The 20,985-nt window shown below is 46.5% G+C and overlaps 9 protein-coding genes across 9 annotated transcripts; 4 read left to right on the top strand and 5 right to left on the bottom strand.

Moving 5' to 3' along the window:
• Nucleotides 1–316: 316 nt before the first annotated feature.
• TRV_05056 (uncharacterized protein) lies at nt 317–859 on the bottom strand (the record flags this gene model as incomplete). Its single annotated transcript, XM_003020784.1, has 1 exon — nt 317–859. The coding sequence occupies one exon, from the start codon at nt 857–859 to the stop codon at nt 317–319; it is 543 nt and encodes a 180-aa protein (XP_003020830.1).
• Nucleotides 860–1,320: 461 nt separating this feature from the next.
• On the top strand, nt 1,321–4,240 carry TRV_05055 (uncharacterized protein; the record flags this gene model as incomplete). Its single annotated transcript, XM_003020783.1, has 6 exons — nt 1,321–1,449; nt 1,526–1,604; nt 1,670–1,905; nt 1,968–3,197; nt 3,255–3,816; nt 3,879–4,240. The coding sequence occupies 6 exons, from the start codon at nt 1,321–1,323 to the stop codon at nt 4,238–4,240; spliced, it is 2,598 nt and encodes an 865-aa protein (XP_003020829.1).
• A 623-nt stretch (nt 4,241–4,863) lies between these two features.
• On the bottom strand, nt 4,864–6,623 carry TRV_05054 (MFS monosaccharide transporter, putative; the record flags this gene model as incomplete). The annotated part of the gene is made up of 5 exons (XM_003020782.1): nt 4,864–4,994; nt 5,054–5,253; nt 5,307–6,017; nt 6,065–6,305; nt 6,416–6,623. 5 exons carry the CDS (start codon nt 6,621–6,623, stop codon nt 4,864–4,866), a joined length of 1,491 nt encoding a protein of 496 aa, XP_003020828.1.
• Nucleotides 6,624–7,940: 1,317 nt separating this feature from the next.
• On the top strand, nt 7,941–8,786 carry TRV_05053 (hemolysin-III family protein; the record flags this gene model as incomplete). Its single annotated transcript, XM_003020781.1, has 1 exon — nt 7,941–8,786. One exon carries the CDS (start codon nt 7,941–7,943, stop codon nt 8,784–8,786), a length of 846 nt encoding a protein of 281 aa, XP_003020827.1.
• Nucleotides 8,787–9,184: 398 nt separating this feature from the next.
• Nucleotides 9,185–12,637, bottom strand: TRV_05052 (uncharacterized protein; the record flags this gene model as incomplete). Its single annotated transcript, XM_003020780.1, has 7 exons — nt 9,185–9,769; nt 9,850–10,236; nt 10,341–11,182; nt 11,283–11,309; nt 11,397–12,013; nt 12,067–12,332; nt 12,395–12,637. 7 exons carry the CDS (start codon nt 12,635–12,637, stop codon nt 9,185–9,187), a joined length of 2,967 nt encoding a protein of 988 aa, XP_003020826.1.
• Nucleotides 12,638–13,129: 492 nt separating this feature from the next.
• Nucleotides 13,130–14,518, bottom strand: TRV_05051 (uncharacterized protein; the record flags this gene model as incomplete). The annotated part of the gene is made up of 3 exons (XM_003020779.1): nt 13,130–13,631; nt 13,731–14,187; nt 14,269–14,518. 3 exons carry the CDS (start codon nt 14,516–14,518, stop codon nt 13,130–13,132), a joined length of 1,209 nt encoding a protein of 402 aa, XP_003020825.1.
• Nucleotides 14,519–15,605: 1,087 nt separating this feature from the next.
• On the top strand, nt 15,606–16,275 carry TRV_05050 (uncharacterized protein; the record flags this gene model as incomplete). The annotated part of the gene is made up of 2 exons (XM_003020778.1): nt 15,606–15,750; nt 15,863–16,275. 2 exons carry the CDS (start codon nt 15,606–15,608, stop codon nt 16,273–16,275), a joined length of 558 nt encoding a protein of 185 aa, XP_003020824.1.
• Nucleotides 16,276–16,595: 320 nt separating this feature from the next.
• TRV_05049 (uncharacterized protein) lies at nt 16,596–17,752 on the bottom strand (the record flags this gene model as incomplete). The annotated part of the gene is made up of 2 exons (XM_003020777.1): nt 16,596–17,547; nt 17,622–17,752. The coding sequence occupies 2 exons, from the start codon at nt 17,750–17,752 to the stop codon at nt 16,596–16,598; spliced, it is 1,083 nt and encodes a 360-aa protein (XP_003020823.1).
• Nucleotides 17,753–17,826: 74 nt separating this feature from the next.
• TRV_05048 (uncharacterized protein) lies at nt 17,827–17,955 on the top strand (the record flags this gene model as incomplete). The annotated part of the gene is made up of 1 exon (XM_003020776.1): nt 17,827–17,955. The coding sequence occupies one exon, from the start codon at nt 17,827–17,829 to the stop codon at nt 17,953–17,955; it is 129 nt and encodes a 42-aa protein (XP_003020822.1).
• Between the last annotated feature and the right edge of the window lie 3,030 nt (nt 17,956–20,985).

The following is a 20,985-nucleotide window of genomic DNA, read 5'->3' as shown; positions in this document are numbered from 1 at the left end:
GTTTCTTGTTCTGCTAGGTGGAAAAGAAGGGATTGAACCTTGTATTAACTACTTTACGCATGGATCTGGATGTCTATGAGTCATGGAATTGTGGTTTGTGGTGTTGGGCAATGATTAACTGTTGTATATCCATACAAAACCTACAATAAAGTAAAAAGTACCTTGAGTATAATCCAGTTAAGTGATCTCCCATTTCGTCAACCACTTGAGCAAATCTCTCGCAGCTTGACTACGAGCATGACACGGTCTAAGAGTTATTACAAGCATTAACTCCTAGTACTTCATGCTAGATATGTGTATCGTACCTTCAACCAAATTAAACACATTCCATCCGCTCGAAAACCGCTGGTTGCTCCACGACAATTGTCATTCCAGGTCGAATGTCACCGCCAGCCTCCACGACTCCCATTATTCCAGCCTTGCGTTCAATAATAGTTCGGTTAGCGTCTCGGACAATGAAATGCTCCTTCAATCCACTTCTGAACTTGTCAATTTGCGGACACGGATTTCTCAGCCCAGTCACTGTAACCACCGGACAATCCACAGTCGGTGATTTCTGGTCCACGAAACGGAGCTTTGTCCCCTTGCTGAGAGCTAGAAGGTCTATTCCCTCCGTAGTAATGTTTTCACCAAGCTGACCAGGGTTGACACTGACAGCTTTGAGCACCTCATATGGCATAAGATGGACCTGACGCAGGTTCTGTGGTGGGGGATTGATATGAAGCCTAGAAAGATGCTGTACGTGTGCACCGGAGTGTGCATCACCCTTGACTCCCACATTTTCAACTAGGGTGATATTCGGTACAGTCGATTTAGAGAAATCATGGCTTCCCGAGGCAGAGACGCTGAGAACAGACATGATGAGATGCTCGTTATCTTCCTTCAGTGTGCACAACTAGGATTCTCGACGGTCCTGCTACCCTTGACAGGGCTGAGGAGGGGATATATATACACCCACCCCTCACCATGTTTATTCAACACCACAGCACGGAAGGCTTCCATGCCATCCGGCTGCGCGCTGCCAATCGACCACAGGCGATTTTCGTATTTTTCGAACAATAACTAAATTTGACTTTCAAAGTTTAAGTTTAAGCTTATTATATAATCATAGCTTAGTCATTTTGTAGTCATCATGCACGTGATATCCCTATCTGGTAGGCAGAACGTTTAGCTCGCAAACAGCGACAAGCCCGGTTGTTTTGAAGCCATCCATCTCGACTTGCATTACGCTCTTTTGTCTTTGCTTCGGTAGAGAAGCACTGTTTAATAACTTGGGCTAAGCTACTGGACAGGGCGTAGAGCGCCCCGCTGGCCGTCACGATGAGCCCGACCCAGGACACCCTCTTCCGCTCGGCGGACATGAGCTTGACCCAGCTCTATATAGCGAATGAAATCGGCCGTGAAGTCGTCAGCGCTCTGGGTGAGCTTGGGCAGGTTCAGTTCCGAGATGTGAGGATGCAAAGCCCTTGTTATTCTGGTATATTTTGATGGTATGGTGATGCTGACGTGGGTGGATCGTGGATAGCTGAACGAAGAGACCACCGCATTCCAAAAGACCTTTACCAACGAGATTCGACGATTGGACAATGTGGAAAGACAGCTTCGTACGTGTGATCTTTGTGATGGTCAGCATATATGCCCAAGGTCTCTAACAATAGATTTTCGCTAGGATACTTCCATGCACAGATGGAGAAGGCCGACATCGAAATGCGTCCATCTGAGGAGTTCTCTAACAATCTAGCTGCTCCCATGGCGTCCGAGATTGATGAGCTTGCTGAGCGAAGTGAGAGCCTTGAACAGCGTGTTTCATCGCTGAATGAGAGTTATGAAGCATTGAAGAGGCGTGAGGTTGAGCTCATTGAGCGACGTTGGGTGCTCAGAGAAGCAGGCGGATTCTTCGATCGGGTATTTACCTTGATATCCAGACTCTCTACTTCATAGTTATGATATACTAATCAATTATATAGGCACATGGACAAACCGACGAAATTAGACAGTCCTTCGATAACGATGAAGCTCCTCTCTTGAGAGATGTTGAACAGCAGCCACCAAGAGGCCAGAATGGTGATGCTCATCAATCGTCGTTCTCTGTCATGGATATTGGCTTTGTTGCTGGTGTTATCCCTCGGGATCGTATTGGAGCCTTTGAGAGGATCCTCTGGCGTACTCTCCGTGGCAACCTCTACATGAACCAATCTGAAATCCCAGATCCCATCGTCGACCCGGCCACCAACGAGGAAATCCATAAGAACGTCTTCGTTATCTTCGCTCACGGAAAGGAAATCATTGCTAAGATTAGAAAGATTTCAGAATCCCTAGGCGCCAACTTGCATGCGGTGGATGAAAACAGTGAACTTCGAAGGGATCAGATCCATGATGTCAACACTCGCTTGACAGACGTTGGAAACGTCCTACGCAACACCAAGAATGCACTTGATGCTGAGTTGACACAAATCGCTCGCTCTCTTGCTGCTTGGATGATTATCGTCAAGAAGGAGAAGGCGGTGTATCACGCACTCAACAAGTTCTCCTACGACCAAGCCCGCAAGACATTGATTGCGGAAGCATGGTGCCCGACAAACTCGCTTGGCCTCATCAAATCAACTCTACAGGACGTCAATGACCGTGCTGGCCTCTCAGTTCCTACCATTGTCAACCAGATCCGTACTAATAAGACGCCGCCCACTTACATGAAGACCAACAAGTTTACTCAGTCGTTCCAGCTTATCGTCGATGCATACGGTACCTCCAAGTATCAAGAAGTCAACCCTGGTCTCCCTACTATTGTCACTTTCCCATTCTTCTTCGCCGTTATGTTTGGTGACTTCGGCCATGCCATGCTTATGACAATGCTCGCTATCACCCTAATTCTGTTCGAGAGAAAGCTCGGAAAGACCAAACTTGATGAGCTGAGCTCCATGGCATTCTCTGGCAGATATATTATGTTGATGATGGGAATCTTTGCTATGTACACTGGATTGATTTACAACGATATATTTTCCAAGTCAATGGACCTCTTCCAGAGTGCCTGGTCTTGGCCAGAGGACTTTAACGAGAATGAAACCGTTTTTGCTGAGCTCAAGGGCTCTTACAGATATCCATTTGGCTTGGATTGGGGATGGCACGGTACAGACAACAACCTGCTCTTCACCAACAGTTACAAGATGAAACTGAGTATCATTCTCGGTTGGTCACATGTAAGTGTCGTCTCTGTTTTCTTGCAGCTGTTTCGAAGTTTCTAACGCTATTATCAGATGACATACTCCCTCTGCCAGTCCTTTGTCAATGCCCGCCACTTCAAGAAACCCATTGAGATCTGGGGAAATTTTGTTCCTGGAATGATTTTCTTCCAGTCCATCTTTGGATACCTTGTCTTTACCATCATTTACAAGTGGTCTGTTGACTGGAATGGCCTCGGTCTGCCAGCTCCCGGACTTTTGAACATGCTTATCTTCATGTTCCTACAGCCTGGCCGTGTTGATGATGAGCTCTACCCTGGCCAGGCTACTGTTCAAAAGATTCTACTCTTTGTAGCTCTTATCCAAGTCCCAATACTCCTCCTTCTCAAGCCTCTTTATCTCCGTTGGGAACACAACCGTGCCCGTGCCCTTGGCTATAGGGGCTTGAACGAAGCTGCTCACACTAGTGCTGTGGATGATGACGATGAACATCAAAATCTGATCTCTGGTCAGCGCGACAGCATGGGTGATGGAGAAGAAGGCATCGGAATGGTTACTCAGGACATGGGTGAAGGTGAAGAACATCATGAGTTCGAATTTTCAGAAGAGATGATTCATCAAGTCATTCATACTATTGGTATGTACTTCCCTCGCATTTCTGTTTACCAATTTGGCTACACTTTCCATATTGCGAGCCAGCTGCTGACCTGATAATATTAGAATTCTGTCTTAACTGTGTATCTCACACTGCCTCCTACCTCCGTCTCTGGGCTCTTTCTCTTGCCCATCAACAGCTATCCTCCGTCCTTTGGAGCATGACTCTCGGCAACGCTTTCCTCCAAACCTCGCCAACCCTCCGAGTGATCATGACTGTCATTACGTTCTACCTCTGGTTCGTGCTTACTATCTCCATTCTCTGTGTGATGGAAGGAACCAGTGCTATGCTTCACTCCCTTCGTCTCCACTGGGTCGAAGCAATGAGCAAACATTTCATTGGTGACGGTATACCATTCACACCTTTCAGCTTCGAAGCTATTCTGCAAGAGGATCCGGTAGACTAATGTCGTGTATTCTTGTCCTTTCATTTTGTATCTTATTTCCGGTTTTCTTGTCTTCAACATATTGCCAGCTATCTATAATCACGTCTTTCTTTTGGAAGAACTAGCATTTTCCTTGCTACCCCTACAGTGCGATGTACTATATACACGTCTGCCACACTATATATCCCTGATAAATACATTTCAACTCGTTGAAGCTATCTATCTATCGAACGTCTAGGCCCCTTCGGGTAATGCGGGCTATCTATGCTTGACACATAGAGTACCGAAACTAAGGAGAATCCATACAGTAGCCACATGCCAATTTACCGCAGCCAATAACCTCCCTTCCTTTGTCAATGAAGATGCCACTCGCTTCTTAGAAGCCCCTGCCTTGGAAACTGCGAAAACTGCGTTCCTGGATAGAGGTTCAGTTTAGGCGAGAAGCACTTGTGTATGGTCTCAACCCGTTCTTTTATTTTATTTATGCATCCATAACAAGGGCTGGGTCAACAGGCTTCGACAACAGTGGAAGATGAGAGTCTCTTGATGAAAGGCTGTCTTATTCTAGCATGATGGATATTCTATATCTATCTATGATGCTAGTTAAAAAGTTGAGTTCAAAGATTGTTTAGATATTAGAGAAATTAATTGGTTGCACCGTGGCTACCCCCCTGAGAACCTTTGGCGTCAGCGAATTCCTGTTCTGCGCGCCAAACGAAGCTGCTTTTGCTTGCAAACAATAGATCTAGATCCTCCAAGTGCCTATTTGCCGTCTCTGTGAATAAAGTTAGTATCATCATCCTAACAGGCGGAGTAGTAGTATAAAAAGCTTACCAATGTAGAAAAGGTAGATTGGTACCAACATCACAAGGTTAATAAGAGCAAATAGGATAAAAACCCAGAAGCCGATTGCACTTATCAAATATGGAATAATCATGTTGATGGTACCTCCAGCTACTGAAAAGGCGAACGTAGCAAGGGCGGTGCCTTTGCTTCTTGTTGCTAGTGGAAATACCTCCGTTGGATAAACCCAGCTATTATAGAGTCATTAGCAGTGTTTCACAAGTATGGCGAAAGGTAAACCCACCATGTAGTCAGCCAAGTTGAACCGTAGATGAAGGTGTATACATATAGAATGGCGGCAACACCAGCTCCGAACTTGTTTGCCTTCCCTGGGTCGAGTTCAGCATATTTCAATGTTTGTTGTGATAAGATCCCTCCAATTATGAGTACGATTCCCATGAGAGTACAACCAGACAGCATCATCTTCCGACGGCCAACATGATCGCACAGGTAGATAGACAGTGCGAGTGCAAGGATGTATCCAAACCAGTTCCCTCCAGCAAGTAAAGCAGGGGTATCCCCCTTAAACCCTGAGAAAGCAAAAATATTAGGAGCATAGACAGCAATGAAGTCAATGCCAGTGAACTTCTGCATTATTTGTACTCCAGCACCTAGGAAAACACGACGGCGAGTATGGAGATTGTCCGAAGTGAAAAGCATATTATAGAAACTGGGGTTGGATTCTGATGCCTCGAGTCGAATGGCATCAAGTGTTTCTTCCATTTCGTTATCAATATTCTCTTCATTAGGGTCAGTGCGACATTTTTGTAGAATGGATTTTGCATGGTCGATTTTCCCTGTTTTAGCCAAGTAGCGGGGAGATTCTGGATAGAATGGTCCAAAGGCGAGAAGAACGAGAAGGAAAATGATTTGGAAAGCGTTTGGAAACCTCCAGGCAAAGGAAAGCGACCGGGTCTTGACGCATGCGTATTCTAACCAATATACTCTGAAGCTTCTGTTAGTAGATACTTGGCGAAAGGGCGGAGAGATGAGGGTTCATACAAGGCAGATCCAACCATAGCAAGCGTAAATTGAACAGCAACAAATGCACCTCTCATGTTAGCCGGAGCGAGCTCTGAAGTCCATACTGGAACTATGGTGTTTAAGTAACCGCATCCAATCCCGCTTATAACCCGAGCACAGGCAAACCAAGAAATGTTTTGGGCCGTGGCAAGGAGCACAGCTCCGAGGATTCCCCAGATGCATCCAACCTGGATTGTTTTGAGCCGACCTACTCTGTCTGCTGTATATCCAACCATCATTGCTCCTGCTCGGTTATTTTAAAATTAGTTTTAACTTGTAACTAAATACGAGCAGTATTATTCATTAATGGTAGGGTATAAATAGACATACCAATGGCAAAGCCACCGAACCACAAGCTAACAAGCCCTCCAATCGCTGCAGCATCGCGATCTGTACCGCCAGCAACACCCATTGTTCGCAAATAGTCAGGGTTTATATTGACCTGGGACATAACAGCCGTGTCATAACCAAAAAACATAATCGCACAACCGGCGTATGCATAAATGGCATACACCATTGGCATGCCACTGAGTTTCATGCATCGCGAAGGAGAGTATCCCCCTGGTATATACGACGCAAGTTTTGATTCCGCTGTGGAAAGTCAGCTACTAGTTCCTGTATGTCAATTTTTACTTCTCTAACTTACGCCGAAAGACATTGCTCTCATAAGGGCCCCTATCCAGTTCTTCAGCTCCAGGTGCTCCCCCCATTGCCGGGTGTTGGGTTTGTTTTCGTTGTTAAGCCCTTTGAATAGGCTGATATCACAGCGGAGTAATAATCCCTCCAGCGGTCCCTTTCACAGCTGCTACCCCAGAAGGTGATATGGGTTTTTGCGGGGCGGGGGAGTCTGCTGATCTGCTCGTTTGGGTCAACATCTCGAGAAAACTCTTCCTCCTGTTAGCGATCAAGGCCGGCAGACGAAATGTGGCGACACTACGGCTGATACAACCGTCGGCATCAGAAGCGGACGGAGCAGCGGAAGAAGGGGGTTGTCTGCTTAGTAAGGGGTTATTTTGCGCATTATAGAGCTTGAAGTGGAGCTTGCGGTGACTTTAGCCAATAATCAAGCAGCAACTAAAGTATTTAGCCTAAAACTCAATATCAATATTTGTATTATGTCATCAGATGCTCATATGTACGTTTTTCAGCCTTCAAATCTCTGACAATAAATCTTACAAGTTCGACAGCACATTTTCCTTCAAAGCACAGTATTTGTTAGACGATAAGGATGTATTGTCTGACACTGTGGTGTGCAGTAGCCAGCCTTGGTCCCCGCAGACGACAACGAGAAGTTAATGGTTACTTAATCCACAAAGGACTACTCGGTACCAAGGTTGATGGACACTGCAGTCTCCACAAGAACCTGGGCTCCTTGAAATCTGTTGCTCGTGAGAGGCTGTCGTCTAACTTTTGTTCCGCCGTACCTGGACTCAATTCAGGGTCAAGCTCCACGTGGTAAAAAAAACTGAAAGAGATGTACGGGGTATGGAATAGGTTGAAATGGATGAAAGTCGGCGCAGCGGCCGGGCCAGCTATAAACCGCCTGGCATCAGCACCGTTTTTCATTCTTTTGAATCTCCATGTGTAACATCCAGCAGCTGCTAGGGGAATTTTCAGGCCAAGTGTGAATGCGATTGTGAAAGAGCCTGGATTAGCGCGGTGGTTACCTAACTAACTAGTTAGTTAGCCAACCCCTTTTAAAGCGCAAATCCCGCTCCCCGCTTGAGCGTGGAAAAGGCAGAAATAAGACTTGATATCTTCGGATTTCGTGTATAACACACCATCGAAATTCATGTTTCTCTCGCTCGAGTAACTGTATATACCATCATTTACGGCTGTCCGAGTGTTCTTCCCCATGCCGCAACAAAAACTGGCCGACTCGGCCTTGACACCCCCACGGCTCGACTCACCACCGATCCAACCGCTTGGACGTCTTCTGAAATTTGACGAAACTCCAAGCTGGTTCGAAGGGAACCAGTTCATTCTAACGGGCTATCGCCATGAGTCTCGATCAGCCATTCGCTGCTTGCACAGCTGGACTTACCTCCACAACGAATCCTGCAACATCTACTCTCACCTCTTGCCAGCAGTGGCCTACATTGCTCTGCACTGGTATCTCGTCAACATCTATCTTCCGTCCAGGTATAACACTCTGACCAAAGGCGACGGACTCATTCTCTCCCTTTTCCTTTCAACCGTCGTCTTATGTCTGGGAGCTTCTTCACTATACCATACCTTCTTGAACCATTCCGCGCCAATAGCTAGACGATGGCTATTATGTGACTACATGGGAATCATCACTCTCATACAAGGCTGCTTTATCAGTGGAATCTATTTTGGATTCTACTGCGAGCCTTACCTTCAGCGATTATACTGGACTATGGTGTGTCTACTAAAAGTAGAAATATATACCCAGCTGGATACATCAGCTAACAACCGAGAATTACAGATTGTTGTCCTTGGCTCGTTGACAGCAACTATACTGCTGTCGTCAAAGTTCCAAGACCGAAAGTGGAGAGGATTTCGTGTTGCCGTGTTTGTTTGCACTGGCCTCTCTGCATTTGCACCTATTACCCACGCTCTATTCCTCCACGGACTAAAGCGAAGTATGAATGTTGGCCTGCCTTATTATCTCACTGAAGGTGCCCTAATCGCTTTCGCGGCATTCATATATGAGGTGAGATCTTTCCATGCCGTCTAACCTTCCCCATGCCTATAGGCTGAGATTAGCCTCAGCTTTCCTGTCAAAGCATCCGTGGTTCATGTGTGTTCTTGAACTGATGAGATATCAAACAGAGACAAATTCCTGAACGATGGTTTCCTGGGAAGTTCGATATCTGGGGGCATTCCCACACTATCTTCCATTCTATGGTAGCGCTGGGGATGTGTATACATTTTGTCGGTCTTCTTGAGGCACTTGAATATACTTACTACAACAGCCAATGTACGGTTAGATAGACGTAAGAAGCGGGAAGGAGAAGTAGACATGGCCTCCTTATACTGCCCATAGAAGCATGAATATATAATGAATTCCTTTTACGCATTCTATCATTAACAAATATTCTATGTGTATGTGCAATCTATAATATACCGCCCACTCTACTTCTCTCGGTATACTGACATACTGCTCTCAATGTCAGGTTTTTGTTTACCAACCCCAAGAACTAAACGCGCCTTCCGCCTGAAATACACCCTCTTCGCCAGCTTCCATGTTTCTGCCCCAGCGAAGAACAAGACCGTACCTACCAGAACGATTCCCCATTCCCACGTTATGCCTGTATGACGGAAAACCTTCCTATTTATAACAGGAATGTATAAGAGTGGAACAACGATGACAAATCCAGAGATATTTGCCCAGAACAAGAACTGATTCTGCCAAATATCGCGGCACCACTGCGGAGTGATACCGGACGATGAAGATGAGGGTCTCATGTTGAAGAATGAGCGGCGCATATCAACCATCTCCCAAGCTAGGAAGAGGACGAACCATGTCAAGCATGCGAAGGTAGTTGCTCGTGCTCGGAAGACTAGTTCACACCCATCGTAGACCTTGTTACAGTTTGTTCCAAGGTAACCATCTCCAAAGCCGTAGATTACTAGTGTAAAGGCTCCTAAACACAACGCAGCAACCCAGGTGCCGTAGACAACCATGTCTAACATGACCTCCCAAGTAAAAATGCCACGCTTAATTACAGAGTTAGTAACTAGACTTGAAACCGCCGCATACTAGGATAAAGAGAGATACGATGGGTTTCTAGACTTACCCTATGTGGAGGCCTCTGCATAATATCCATCGTCGCCTGCTCAAAACCGAGCCCCATATCTGGAAGCCCCGAAGTAATCATAACAAGCCAAATAATCTCAACAGGGCTCAATGGGAAAACAGATAAATTATCCGCATCCTTGAACACAAGGCCAAGAAGTAGAACTATGGCCTGTGCGAAATTCTGGGAGAGAACGTGTAATATGAACTTCTGTATATTATCAAATATACGTCGGCCTTCCTCGATGGCATTGAGAATTGAAGCAAAGTTATCATCAGTCAAGATAATATCTGATGCATCTTTCGCAACGTCAGATCCGGCTAAACCCATGGCTATACCAACATCAGCGTTCTTAAGAGAAGGTGAATCATTAACTCCGTCACCCGTCTGGTACAGTTAGCTTATTTCTGATTTGTAGGTAAGTAGGTTGGGGGTTGTGTTACCATGGCTGCAAATTTGTTTCGTCTATGTAGTGCATTAATCATTCTAACCTTGGTATTGGGTGCACATCGTGCCACTACCAGAGGGAGCTCAGGGAGGGTATCAATCTCGGTATCTGATAGCTTATCAAACTGCTGAGCAGTCATAACCATAGAATCAAGGGTGCCTTTACTCAGCATATCGGTATGAGATGGAAGAATTCCTACTTCCGTGGCAATTGCCCTCGCTGTGCTGGGATGATCGCCTGTTAACATGTGGACAGAAATACCGGCTTCATGGCAGCGACGCACTGAAGGAGCGGATTCTGGGCGGGGAGGATCGTAAAGTCCAATCAAACCACGGAAAACCAGGTCATGCTCGACCTCTTTGCGATCCAGGTCTAAATTGTTGCAGTCCATGGCTGAGAGTGGTTTGCTAGCAAGAGCAAGAACACGAAGACCTTGCGCAGCAAAGGCTTCCATATTAGCCAAAATGTTGTCCTTGATCTCGGGGCTTATTGCTTCCAACTCCGAACCGTCAACGCTTTCAATAGCAGAACATGATGACAACACTCGTTCAACAGCCCCTTTAGTAAAGACAAACATATCGCCCGTCGATGATTTAAAGACAGTAGACATTTTCTTGACATCCGAGTCAAATGGAAACTCAGCAAGTTGAGTCCATGCCGGTTTCTCTCCAGAAATTAGTTGAGCACGGTTCCAGTTGAAGCGAGTAGCAAAGACCTGAATAGCGATTTCTGTAGGGTCCCCATGTGTTTCCCAGTCTCCAGTAGCAGCTTCACGAAAAACTGCGAGATTGGCCAGGGATGCAACTTTGAGGAACTCATCAAGTGGACGATCGTTCTCTATTTTGGTATATTCACACTCAGAAGTATCTTTGCTCCTTGTATGATCTATTTTGTGTGGCTGATTGTGTTCAAGGTACAGCTTACCAGCCCTAGGGTTGAATGGCTGACTTGATTAACCGACTGCATAGGTACCTCGTGCAGGTACCCATGCTTTGTGCGCCACCATTTTCCCCTGAGTAAGAGTACCAGTTTTGTCGGAACAGATGTCTTCCAAATGTTAGCTTGTATCGGTGTACAAAAGAAGCAAAGGGCTACTTACCAGTAACTGATCCAAGAGCTTCTAAAGAGTTCAAATTTCGCACAATGACATGCCTTTTCACCATGCGTTTCGTTCCAACAGTCATGGTAATGGTCAAGACTACCACCAAGGAGGACGGTATCATACTTAGGCCGGTGGCCACTGCATAAACAATAACTTCCTGGTGGTTGCTGAATTTATTTGCAGCAAGAACGATAATAGCACAGATGACTGCAGTTCCAAGTAACATGAGCGCAAGCTTGGAAAGCTTTCTCTGCAACGGCGTCCCAACATTTAGTCCCAGAATCTCACCAATAGCATCGTAAACGGTTAAAGAGCCAGCCTGAATATAGCGATAAAAACTAGCAGTTCCGTCTGGGTTACGCTTTGCATGCCTATGCCGCGTACCCTTTGCCCGAAGTGCAGCTGCAATGGATCCGATTTCCGTATGTATACCTATTGAAAAGACGATGGCCCTTGCGCGGCCTTTGGTAACAATGGATGAGCTAAAACAGATGTTAAGACGATCACCAGGTCCAGTATCATCGCTGAAAGTTGCGTCGGCATCTTTCCGCACCGGCAGGGATTCGCCAGTGAGCAGAGCCTCATCTGTCTCCAGGTTGACGGATTCTATGAGCCTTCACAAAGTTAGTATAGCATATATCTACGCCACAGATAGCGCATTAATTACCTTACATCAGCTGGGACGGTGTCACCAGTCTTCATCTCTACTATGTCACCGGGTACAATTTCTGCAGTCGCAATAATAATTTGACGCCCATCCCGTACCACACATGCCGTTGGGGAGCTCAGTGATCGAAGTGAGCCCATAGTCTTCTCAGCCTGGTATTCCTGGACAAATCCAATGCTGATATTGATGATGATGACTGCTGCTAGCACACCTCCTTCAATCCACGCATTAATACCAAAGCTCACTGCCATAGCCATGGTCAAAATCTATTTGCCGCGTTAGTCAGAGACATTCCATGTATACCCCCAAGGGTGGATTTAGGCCTTACCAATGTCATAGCATTTGCAATCTGCCGGAGTAGCATTTTGGCAGGCTGGACGGATTCCGTGTTCCCAAGGTCATTTCTCCCATACTGTTCTGATCGTCTCCGGGCTTCCGAGCTGTTCAAACCATTCTCCGTGTCGGAGCCTATCTCCTTGATGACAGCTTCATATGGAAGACTATGAGCTGGCCGTGATAGGGTGCATTGAGCTTGACCCTGCCCGTGATTCGTAGACTGGGTCTCTCCCATGGCTGCTGCGAGCTGATAGCGAACAAAGAAAGGGTACTGGTACAACCCTCCATCTGCAGCTAGTACTCAGGTAACTGGCTTATTTGCTTTGCTTAAATACGACGAGCAAAATCGTCTAGAGCTTGAGTCCTGAAAAATAAGGTAAGCTCCAACCATGCATAAAGTGCCGCCAAGCTTCCTGATTAGGAAATAATGCCAAGAGGTACATTGGATATAAAGCTTGGCTTGACCACTTGTCTCAAGCTCTGGGAATATAAGAGCAACAACGTCGACGGCGGGAAGAGAGAAGGCAAAGAGGAGATATCAAACGACAATCCAGTCATTTCCGAGGCCCTTCAGCTTCTTAAGCCATCCGCAGGTTGTTTCGACAGCCATGTCCTCCATAGCCCATACTGCCTTCAGCATCTCAATAGCGGTATGGACATAGCCCCAGGGCAGCATTTCCCATAGGTCATTAAGACGAGCCACTATCCAGGCCCGCTGTGCCGGGTCTCAACTTTCGGCACCAGCTATGAAAGTGGGCCAAGAAGTGCCTTTCAATAGCAAGTTTCCGGGAAGGATGAAGGAGAGGTGGCCAATAATATCTTCGACAGTGCGCTTTCTGCTGTCGTCATCCATCAAGTTTGCGGATGGGACGGCTTGATGGATGTAGAGACAGACTGCGGACTTATGAGCCGAGGCTACATGGACACGGCTTTCAAAATCATTGTGGGAGGAGATGCCTTGTACGGAAGCCGCCCAAGCATCAATATTAAATGTTCTAGCTCGCTCCATCAAGTAGCGGGCTTGCTCTTCTTCAAACCCGGTAATCATGTCCAGATTGGATAGATGGGATGCCGAGAGCATTATTTGTAAAAGAAATGCAGGACATGACATGTAGCTGTTGGCCTCTGCACGCTCTAGCAACGGTAGCACATCCAGAAAGGGGTAGCGGCTTGTTGTTGAGCCCATATTTGGCTGTCGAGCGGAAAAGGTCGAACCAAGGATGTAGTAGCTATTTTGTCAAAATATTAAGCTTTCGATTTCTTTTTTGATGTTCCGTAATAGGGTAAAGGTAAGCATTTTTGGGAAAGGGAGGTAACTATTGACTTACATGAGGCAGTCAGAAACGACATGGTCGCGCAACGCACTCATAGCAGACGATAGGTCCGAGCGTTTTGATAAGCCGAAGTAGTCAATAAGTTTCTGGGCACCTTCGACATGTACCTTCCAATCATCCTTTCCAGAGCTCACAAGCTCATAATTAATCGAGAGCAGGATAGCCGTAAGCACGACTTCTGGATCAACAGCATCTATATCGTTCATGGCCTGGTTGAGAAGCCGGAGAGTCTTTTGCTTTGCCATCAGTGCATCATGATGAGGATATTGGCCAGGAACTCCATTCAATAGACCGGGGCCCTTTGACATCACATTTGATATATGAATTGCAGAATTGGCAACGATGACATGCAGCAGGAGTGCATGGTCCCTTATCAGTGGAACAATGCCACGATAAGGATTGTGCCTAGGAACGTCATATGTGACAAGATCACGGCACATCTGGTCCGTAACTAAAACTCGTAGTTAGCTATTTCTGTTGGAAATTCAATTTTTATGCACACATAACAAAATAAAGCAAGGCTATTGATTACAGTGCGAGATGTAGAACCGAGATGCACGGTCGAGATCTTGGAACAGCGGGTCCACCAGGCACGGATTAATTGATACGGAGGCTTCCCCTTCGTCGTCAGAGGCCTCCGCTTCTGCTTCAGCCTCAGCCTCACCATCAGGCATATTGCTAGGGACAAAACGGTACTTCCGGGGTAGGCAAAGTTCCTGGTTCCCGGACGCCGCAGTGGAAGCCGCCGCTTGATCGGGGACATGGAAGGACTTTCCCATCATCTTTCCACGGCTTGCCACGCCTCTGTTCCAGACGAGCAGTTTACCGTAGCCTAGGCACTTCTCGCCCTTCTTAATGCATTTTTGACAGGAGGGCAAAGAACGGTCACACCTGAGTCTTCGACGTCTGCAATTGTGGCATGGCTTTGCCACACCCGCGCTGGGTGCTATGCTAGCACTAGTGCTGTCCGCAACAGTAGAAGGCGCCGGACCCGTCGCGGCCATGGTTATCGTCAGTCGGACAAACTCTTCTCCAGGACACAAGGGGCATAACGTCGTCTGTGAGACGCTGAAGCGCAAGAATTCGACGATGAAGACGAAGCCATCTTGATAGACGACGTCGTCCCGAGGTCTTGGCGCTGGTTTGCCATTTGTGCCTGACTAAGCAGAAACTCTCCAACACCAAAATAATAACACATCAACTAAATACTTGCTGCGGACTCTTTGGAGATATCCTTTTATCGGATGTCTTTTATCTTCAGTAACAGCTGTATATTCAGGTCATCCTTAGCGCGTTACTCAGCGTCGCTTCTGCAAAGTCGACCCGGGGTCAAGGGGGCCGTCACGGCCAAAATAGAACAGCTCGCGGCAACCCCTGGTGGTTTTTCTCTTTCCTGGTCGCACTGCCACCCGCAGCGGCATGGGCCGAAAGGTAAAAATAGGACAACACGACGCAGGCTGTAGACGCAGGATACGATGTCACTGGCTACGGCCCCAAGATACCCTGGTTGATGCAGTGTGAATAATGCATCAAGGTGAATTTATCTTACTGAGTTCCCCTCATTTTGTTTACACCCGTACATTAGTTCGGCAGAGGAGGGGTTACTCCGGACCCTGGCGGACGCGATGCATAGAGGCGTATACCGGCTAGCTTGAAGAGCTGCCATGGGTCGATGTGTTATTGATAGTAGCTCGAGGGGGCTCATCTCCATGGGCTTGCAGATGAGTGTATAGATAAAAGAGGTACCATTTCCTCGTTGGTAGGGTAGGCAATTGACATCAGCTCTAAGTATCATCCTACTTCAATACTCTCAAACAACGTTAGTACTTCTGTACTATTGACTATCACGATTATTACTCTTTTATCATCATGCTCTCTTCACAAACGACCGTGCTACTCATAATAGTAGCTGAGGTGTTGAGCTTTCTAGTTCTCCTGGGTCTGCTGGTAGTTCTATACCGCATTCTTATTGTACGGTATAAGGAGAAGAAAGCATCTACTCCACGGGACATTGGTACGTTAATACAAATAACACTACTCGAGAGTTGGTGTATGTAGGTACTAACACTTCCCAGAAGCATCCCCAATTCCAACTACAAGAACTACGTCACCAGCACTATCCTTAGACAAGGAGCTTCTTCACCCAGCACTACGAATCAACACCAATGTCAGCACCAGCAATTCACCACCCGTGATTCAATCAACGATCACCAAGCCAAGTGCTACTGCAAAGCCTACCAACAAGCCAACGTACACTCCACCAGAGCCATTCCAGTCTGCTAGCGCCCAACTACAATATAAATATCTTCTTTCACGCCTACACACCCGTCCTCAGAGGACACAGGCTCTGCGATCAGAATCTGTTCCTCGTCATTACTCATCTCAGGTCCCAAGACCCGTTAGGCCGATCCATACCACTTTGCTACCGCCTAAGAAACTGCCAGTTATTCAAGAATCGGTGGCTAGGGGGAGCGTGAATGTTGTTTCTCCTTGTTCAGATGCTGTTCGACCTGCTACTTCGGCAGATCAGGTTATTTAATGTCATTTTCGAACTATTTCTCATCTCTTCCTTTGGGTCAAGTTATGCATATACAGGGCGTTGGAGGTTTGATTGCCGGGGATATCACGGAGTTAAAAAAGGCTTGTTTGGTGAGGCAACGAATTATTTTCAGCATAGCATGGCACTGCGCCGGACGATACTACTATTAGAGGAACATAAATTACAATAATCAGATGTATATATTCAAATAACATTTTATTCTTCTTATCGAACTTGGTAATAAACGGATGATAATGATTGAAAACTCCTCGCTGTAATGTAATTTTTTTTGGTTTCAGCTCATTTATTTACATGCTCATCTAGCTAGAGCCAGCAGCTTCGAATCGCTTGTTAATTCCCATGACCTTCTCTACCTCGTTCTTGCTGCCGAGGAAGATTCCGCTTCTGTCATGGATATGCTCTGGCACTATTTCCAGCAATCTCTCCATCTTGGAGTTGATAGCTAGACCACCAGCATTCTCAAAGATGAGAGCCATGGGAGCGCACTCGTACAGGATACGGAGCTTGCCCTTTGGACTCTTAGAATCAGCCGGATAAGCAAAGATACCACCGTACAGCAGGGTTCGGTAAGCATCAGCAACCATGCTACCAATGTATCGGGAGCTGTAAGGCTTCTTGCCGGTTTCGGGGTACTTGAGTTCCTCAAAGTACTTCTTGACCCACTCAGGCCAGTACATTGAGTTTCCTTCGTTGACGGAATAGATAGAGCGGCTGGGTGGGATGCGCATGTTGGGGTGGGTAAGGATGAATTCACCAAGAGCGTTGTCGAGAGTGAAGCTGTTGACTGTTCCTGTCTTCACAGTCATAACAAGCTGTGCAGAGGCGCCGTACATGGTGAAACCAGAGGCAACCTGCTGGGTTCCAGGCAGGAGGATGTCCTTGGCCGTGACTGTCTTGCCGGCTCCGAGGATCTCGTCAGGGAGCTGGAAGATACCGAAGATTGTGCCGACAGAGACACCGGCATCAAGGTTTGAGGAGCCGTCAATGGGGTCGCAGACGACAGCATATCGGGCATTGGGGCTCTCATCGAAAATGATAGCCTGGTCTTCCTCCTCGGAGACAAGGAGACGGCACTTGCCTGATCCCCGCATGGCGGCAACGAAGACATCATTGCCAATCACGTCAAGCTTCTTCTGGTCATCTCCGGTGGTGTTGGAGGAGCCAGCCAGGCCAGTGAGGTTGATCAGGGTGGCACGACGGATGTAGTATGCGATGGACTTGAAGGAGAATTGGAGAGCATGGCAAAGAAGACTACCAAAGCGGTTAGTACACAACAATCTATACAACGGCATCACGCTGCAATTGGGGCAGACAGAAGTTCATACGTGAAGTCACCGGTGGCCTCTGGGTGTTTGGACTGCTCTTCAGTCAGGAACCGGGTGAGGGTGATGATATCAGTGTTGATGTTCTCGTTGCCAACGGCACCAGCGCCGTTGCCGTTGGTAGCGTCAGCCATGCCGGATATCTGTGTATAGGAAGAAGACGAGGAGGAGATAGAGGAAGAACAATTCAGCAAGACAAGACAACAGAATGCAATTTGGCTTGGTTCAACAGGGGGAAGAGAAGAAGACGGAGGAGGAGAAGAAAGAAAAAGAAGAATTATATCTGCGTCCTGTCTCCAACTCCCCGTCTTCTTCTACCAACAACGTCACGAACTAGCCAGCGGTCACTGGACCCGCGGGAGTTGCCCGTGAACAGCCGCCGCGGGCGAGGTCGCCGGTACTTCTCCGCCCATACAAATTTTGCGGGCGAAGGAAGTCACTGCGACCTCCGCGCTGCCCCTCGAACTGCCTGGCTGCCCCTCCTCCCGGCTTATTTTCGCGCGGGTTTTCTGCGTGTCAACGTGACCCTGCTCCCCTTTGAATTCGCATGGCCGGAACCTAATTGCTGGCTCAGGGGGCCAGCCGCCAAGGTGAATTTGCGGTCTAATTGCATGATAGAAACTTACAAACCAAAATAAAATAAAGTAACCACTGCATCGACGCCAGCAATAATGATAGGATGAGCGTCCGTACCTGAAGAACTGCGAGCGAAAAGAAACGAAGAAAAGTCACTGCAGCGTCGATCACGAGTATTACTAAGCGGATGTTTATCCGACCGGAGTAATTTTGTGGTGGTGTCGGAGTATTTATCTTCTTACGGTAAAGGGCCTTGGCGCTGCTAACTAGAAAAAGCTTCAACTTTTTATTTGCTAAGAATTTTCTTCCTTTCGTTTTCACTGTGCGAATGAAGAAATATCAACATCAACATCAACAGCAAGGCTGATTATGGACTGCTAAACAAGATGCCTCGTTCACTAACTATTATAGCTCTGGATCCGTATCATGGCTGTTTCTCCTGGTAAGTTCTTCTTGGACAATTGGCTTCGGTTTGATTTCTTTTGTGCTGTGTCCTGTCCTGGGTGATGATTTGTACAACCGCTTAAACTAGAGTCTTTGATCTTCTTCAGAAGAGATGAAACTCCATAATTGCACACGTCAGTCTGAATTGTATTTGACTACTTGCTTACTGTCGAACCGAAGACCTTGCGTTTGAGTCTTTTCTTCGGAAATACTAATGCTTCTGTCTTCAGATACAGTCACTATAACATGCTACCATGTAGCAAACTAAGAAATGAATTGGTAAGCCTGCGACCTCATATCTCCTTCACTGCCTTACATGATGATTATTTTTATTATAATATACGCTGGAAATACCGACTGAGACCTTCGGGTTGTTGACGTTACTATAAATGGCTGTTTCTGATTCGGATTTTTGTCTCTTTGACTCTTGAAACTCCATGATTGAACACTAAGCTAACTGCTGCGAAAAGAACTGATAGGTTTTCTTACAATCGCACACCTCTTCAGGTTAAGCACTCATGTAAGACATCACTGTCTTCTTTACGCGTTGTCTTCATGGACGGACACAGAAGGATGAATGGCACTGGGCTCTGACGGCAAAGCCGGTCATGACAGACATGCCCCATTGTGGCAGGCCTAGAAAACCTCGCCCACTGATCTGTGGCTTAAATATAACCAACGTTATCTTCCATCGCTTGGTTTTCTCCTGGCTGACGGAATTAATAACAGGAGCACGCTACTATGTAGCCAAGTGATGTAGCCCTTACTAAAAAAAATGGGTAGTATACCATCTACTCTATTCTCCCCGGACATTTAATTCCCACAATGTGATGACATCTTGATGACGAGTCTTATTCGAATTCTCGATGCAGACACAAACATTTAAATAACCATTCATGCCAAACTGAACTTGTGCTCTTCAGCATCGATTATCACACGCACAATGCATATCCTAGTTCATAACACTAACTTGAGCTGAAAGCAGGTTGCCACTATTTATATATTGTACGTCGACGCCTCTCCACCAAATCAAGCACCTCCTTCACATGATGAGACAATTACGACACAAAGACAAGCATATGTCCAAGCTAGCCTCGCTAGCGAAGACGAGAACGTCAACCTTCCTGACTATTTGTTTTCGAAGCAACACGAGTCGAAAATACATAGTGATGGCGGCTAACGTGTGTCACAGACATGTAGTTGTCTCAGTACCTGACAGTTTCAGGCTGATAAATTGCATAATGGTATGTTTTACCCGCCTATTTCTTTTTTTTATTTCGTCTCGGTTCTCAACCCTACCTCCATGATGATTTACTCTTTTATCACGACGGTCAACATAGTCTATACATTGATGACCACAGCCTGTGACAGGGCATTGATCTGATACTACACATTATTCTTATCCTTCGTTACGCATTGCTTTTATATCCAAGGAATTTGGGCTAATTTTAATGCAGCGTAGGGTTGTCATATTGTCCCTCATGTCCTACACTCAGTAGTTGTATGGTGCAACACCATCCTCCCTGGGGGCCAACATTCGTTCTTGGGCTTACACATTCACCCTCCATCTCAATATGATCGTTGGAATATGAATGATAGCCCGACATACGAATCGCTAGTTTCATGTAAGACTGCGCCGATTAGGTATGTTATATATTAGATATACTGCACCGCAGCGTGCCAGCCATAGCAATATATGAATATGAACCAATTATTCTTCCAATTCCAGATTCTATTCTTTTCTCCTTGATTGAATCTCACCGTAATGTGTTTTCTTTTGAAGTGTGATGCACCATGGACTGTCACATGACGATCGAAACGGGAAGTCAAACCTTCGTTGATACAAAACATTTTCTCTTCATCTTCAACTTCAAACCTCCAACGCTTCAACAACCTCCAGGTTTGATATCCCCCTCTGTCTCTGAACATATCACGATAAGCTGACCTCAAACAGAGCAAGCAGTAAGATGACTCACGAGTTTCAATGGTCTACTTCACCACGTCCCACGGTGTCCTACTCTGGCCTTCACAGATAGACATAACAGGTCTATGTATCAGTAATACGCCAAACTCTTAGCTGCCCATCTTATTGGAGTTAAGTCTCTTGGGTGTCCAGGTTCATCCCAGCCAAGAAGAAAGGCTGCAGCCAGTGAGAACATCACGTTGGCTTTTTTCCACTGCTCTAGCGAATGGATAAGAGGGTTAACCGCCCGCCTTGCAGAAGAGGCAAGGTTCTCATGCAAGCACACTCACGCCAATACATGCTAAGTTTGCTAGCAGCATTACACATGCTGTATCAAGAATGAACATGACATGGTACTTTCATGTATACATGAAAGAACCGAGT

Source organism: Trichophyton verrucosum (genome assembly GCF_000151505.1).
Source record: "Trichophyton verrucosum HKI 0517 chromosome Unknown contig00383_1.f1.exp, whole genome shotgun sequence".
In the NCBI taxonomy this organism is placed as follows: Eukaryota; Fungi; Ascomycota; class Eurotiomycetes; order Onygenales; family Arthrodermataceae; genus Trichophyton; species Trichophyton verrucosum.
Note: the sequence above shows the minus strand (reverse complement) of the source record. Positions and strands in the feature narration are given on the sequence as shown.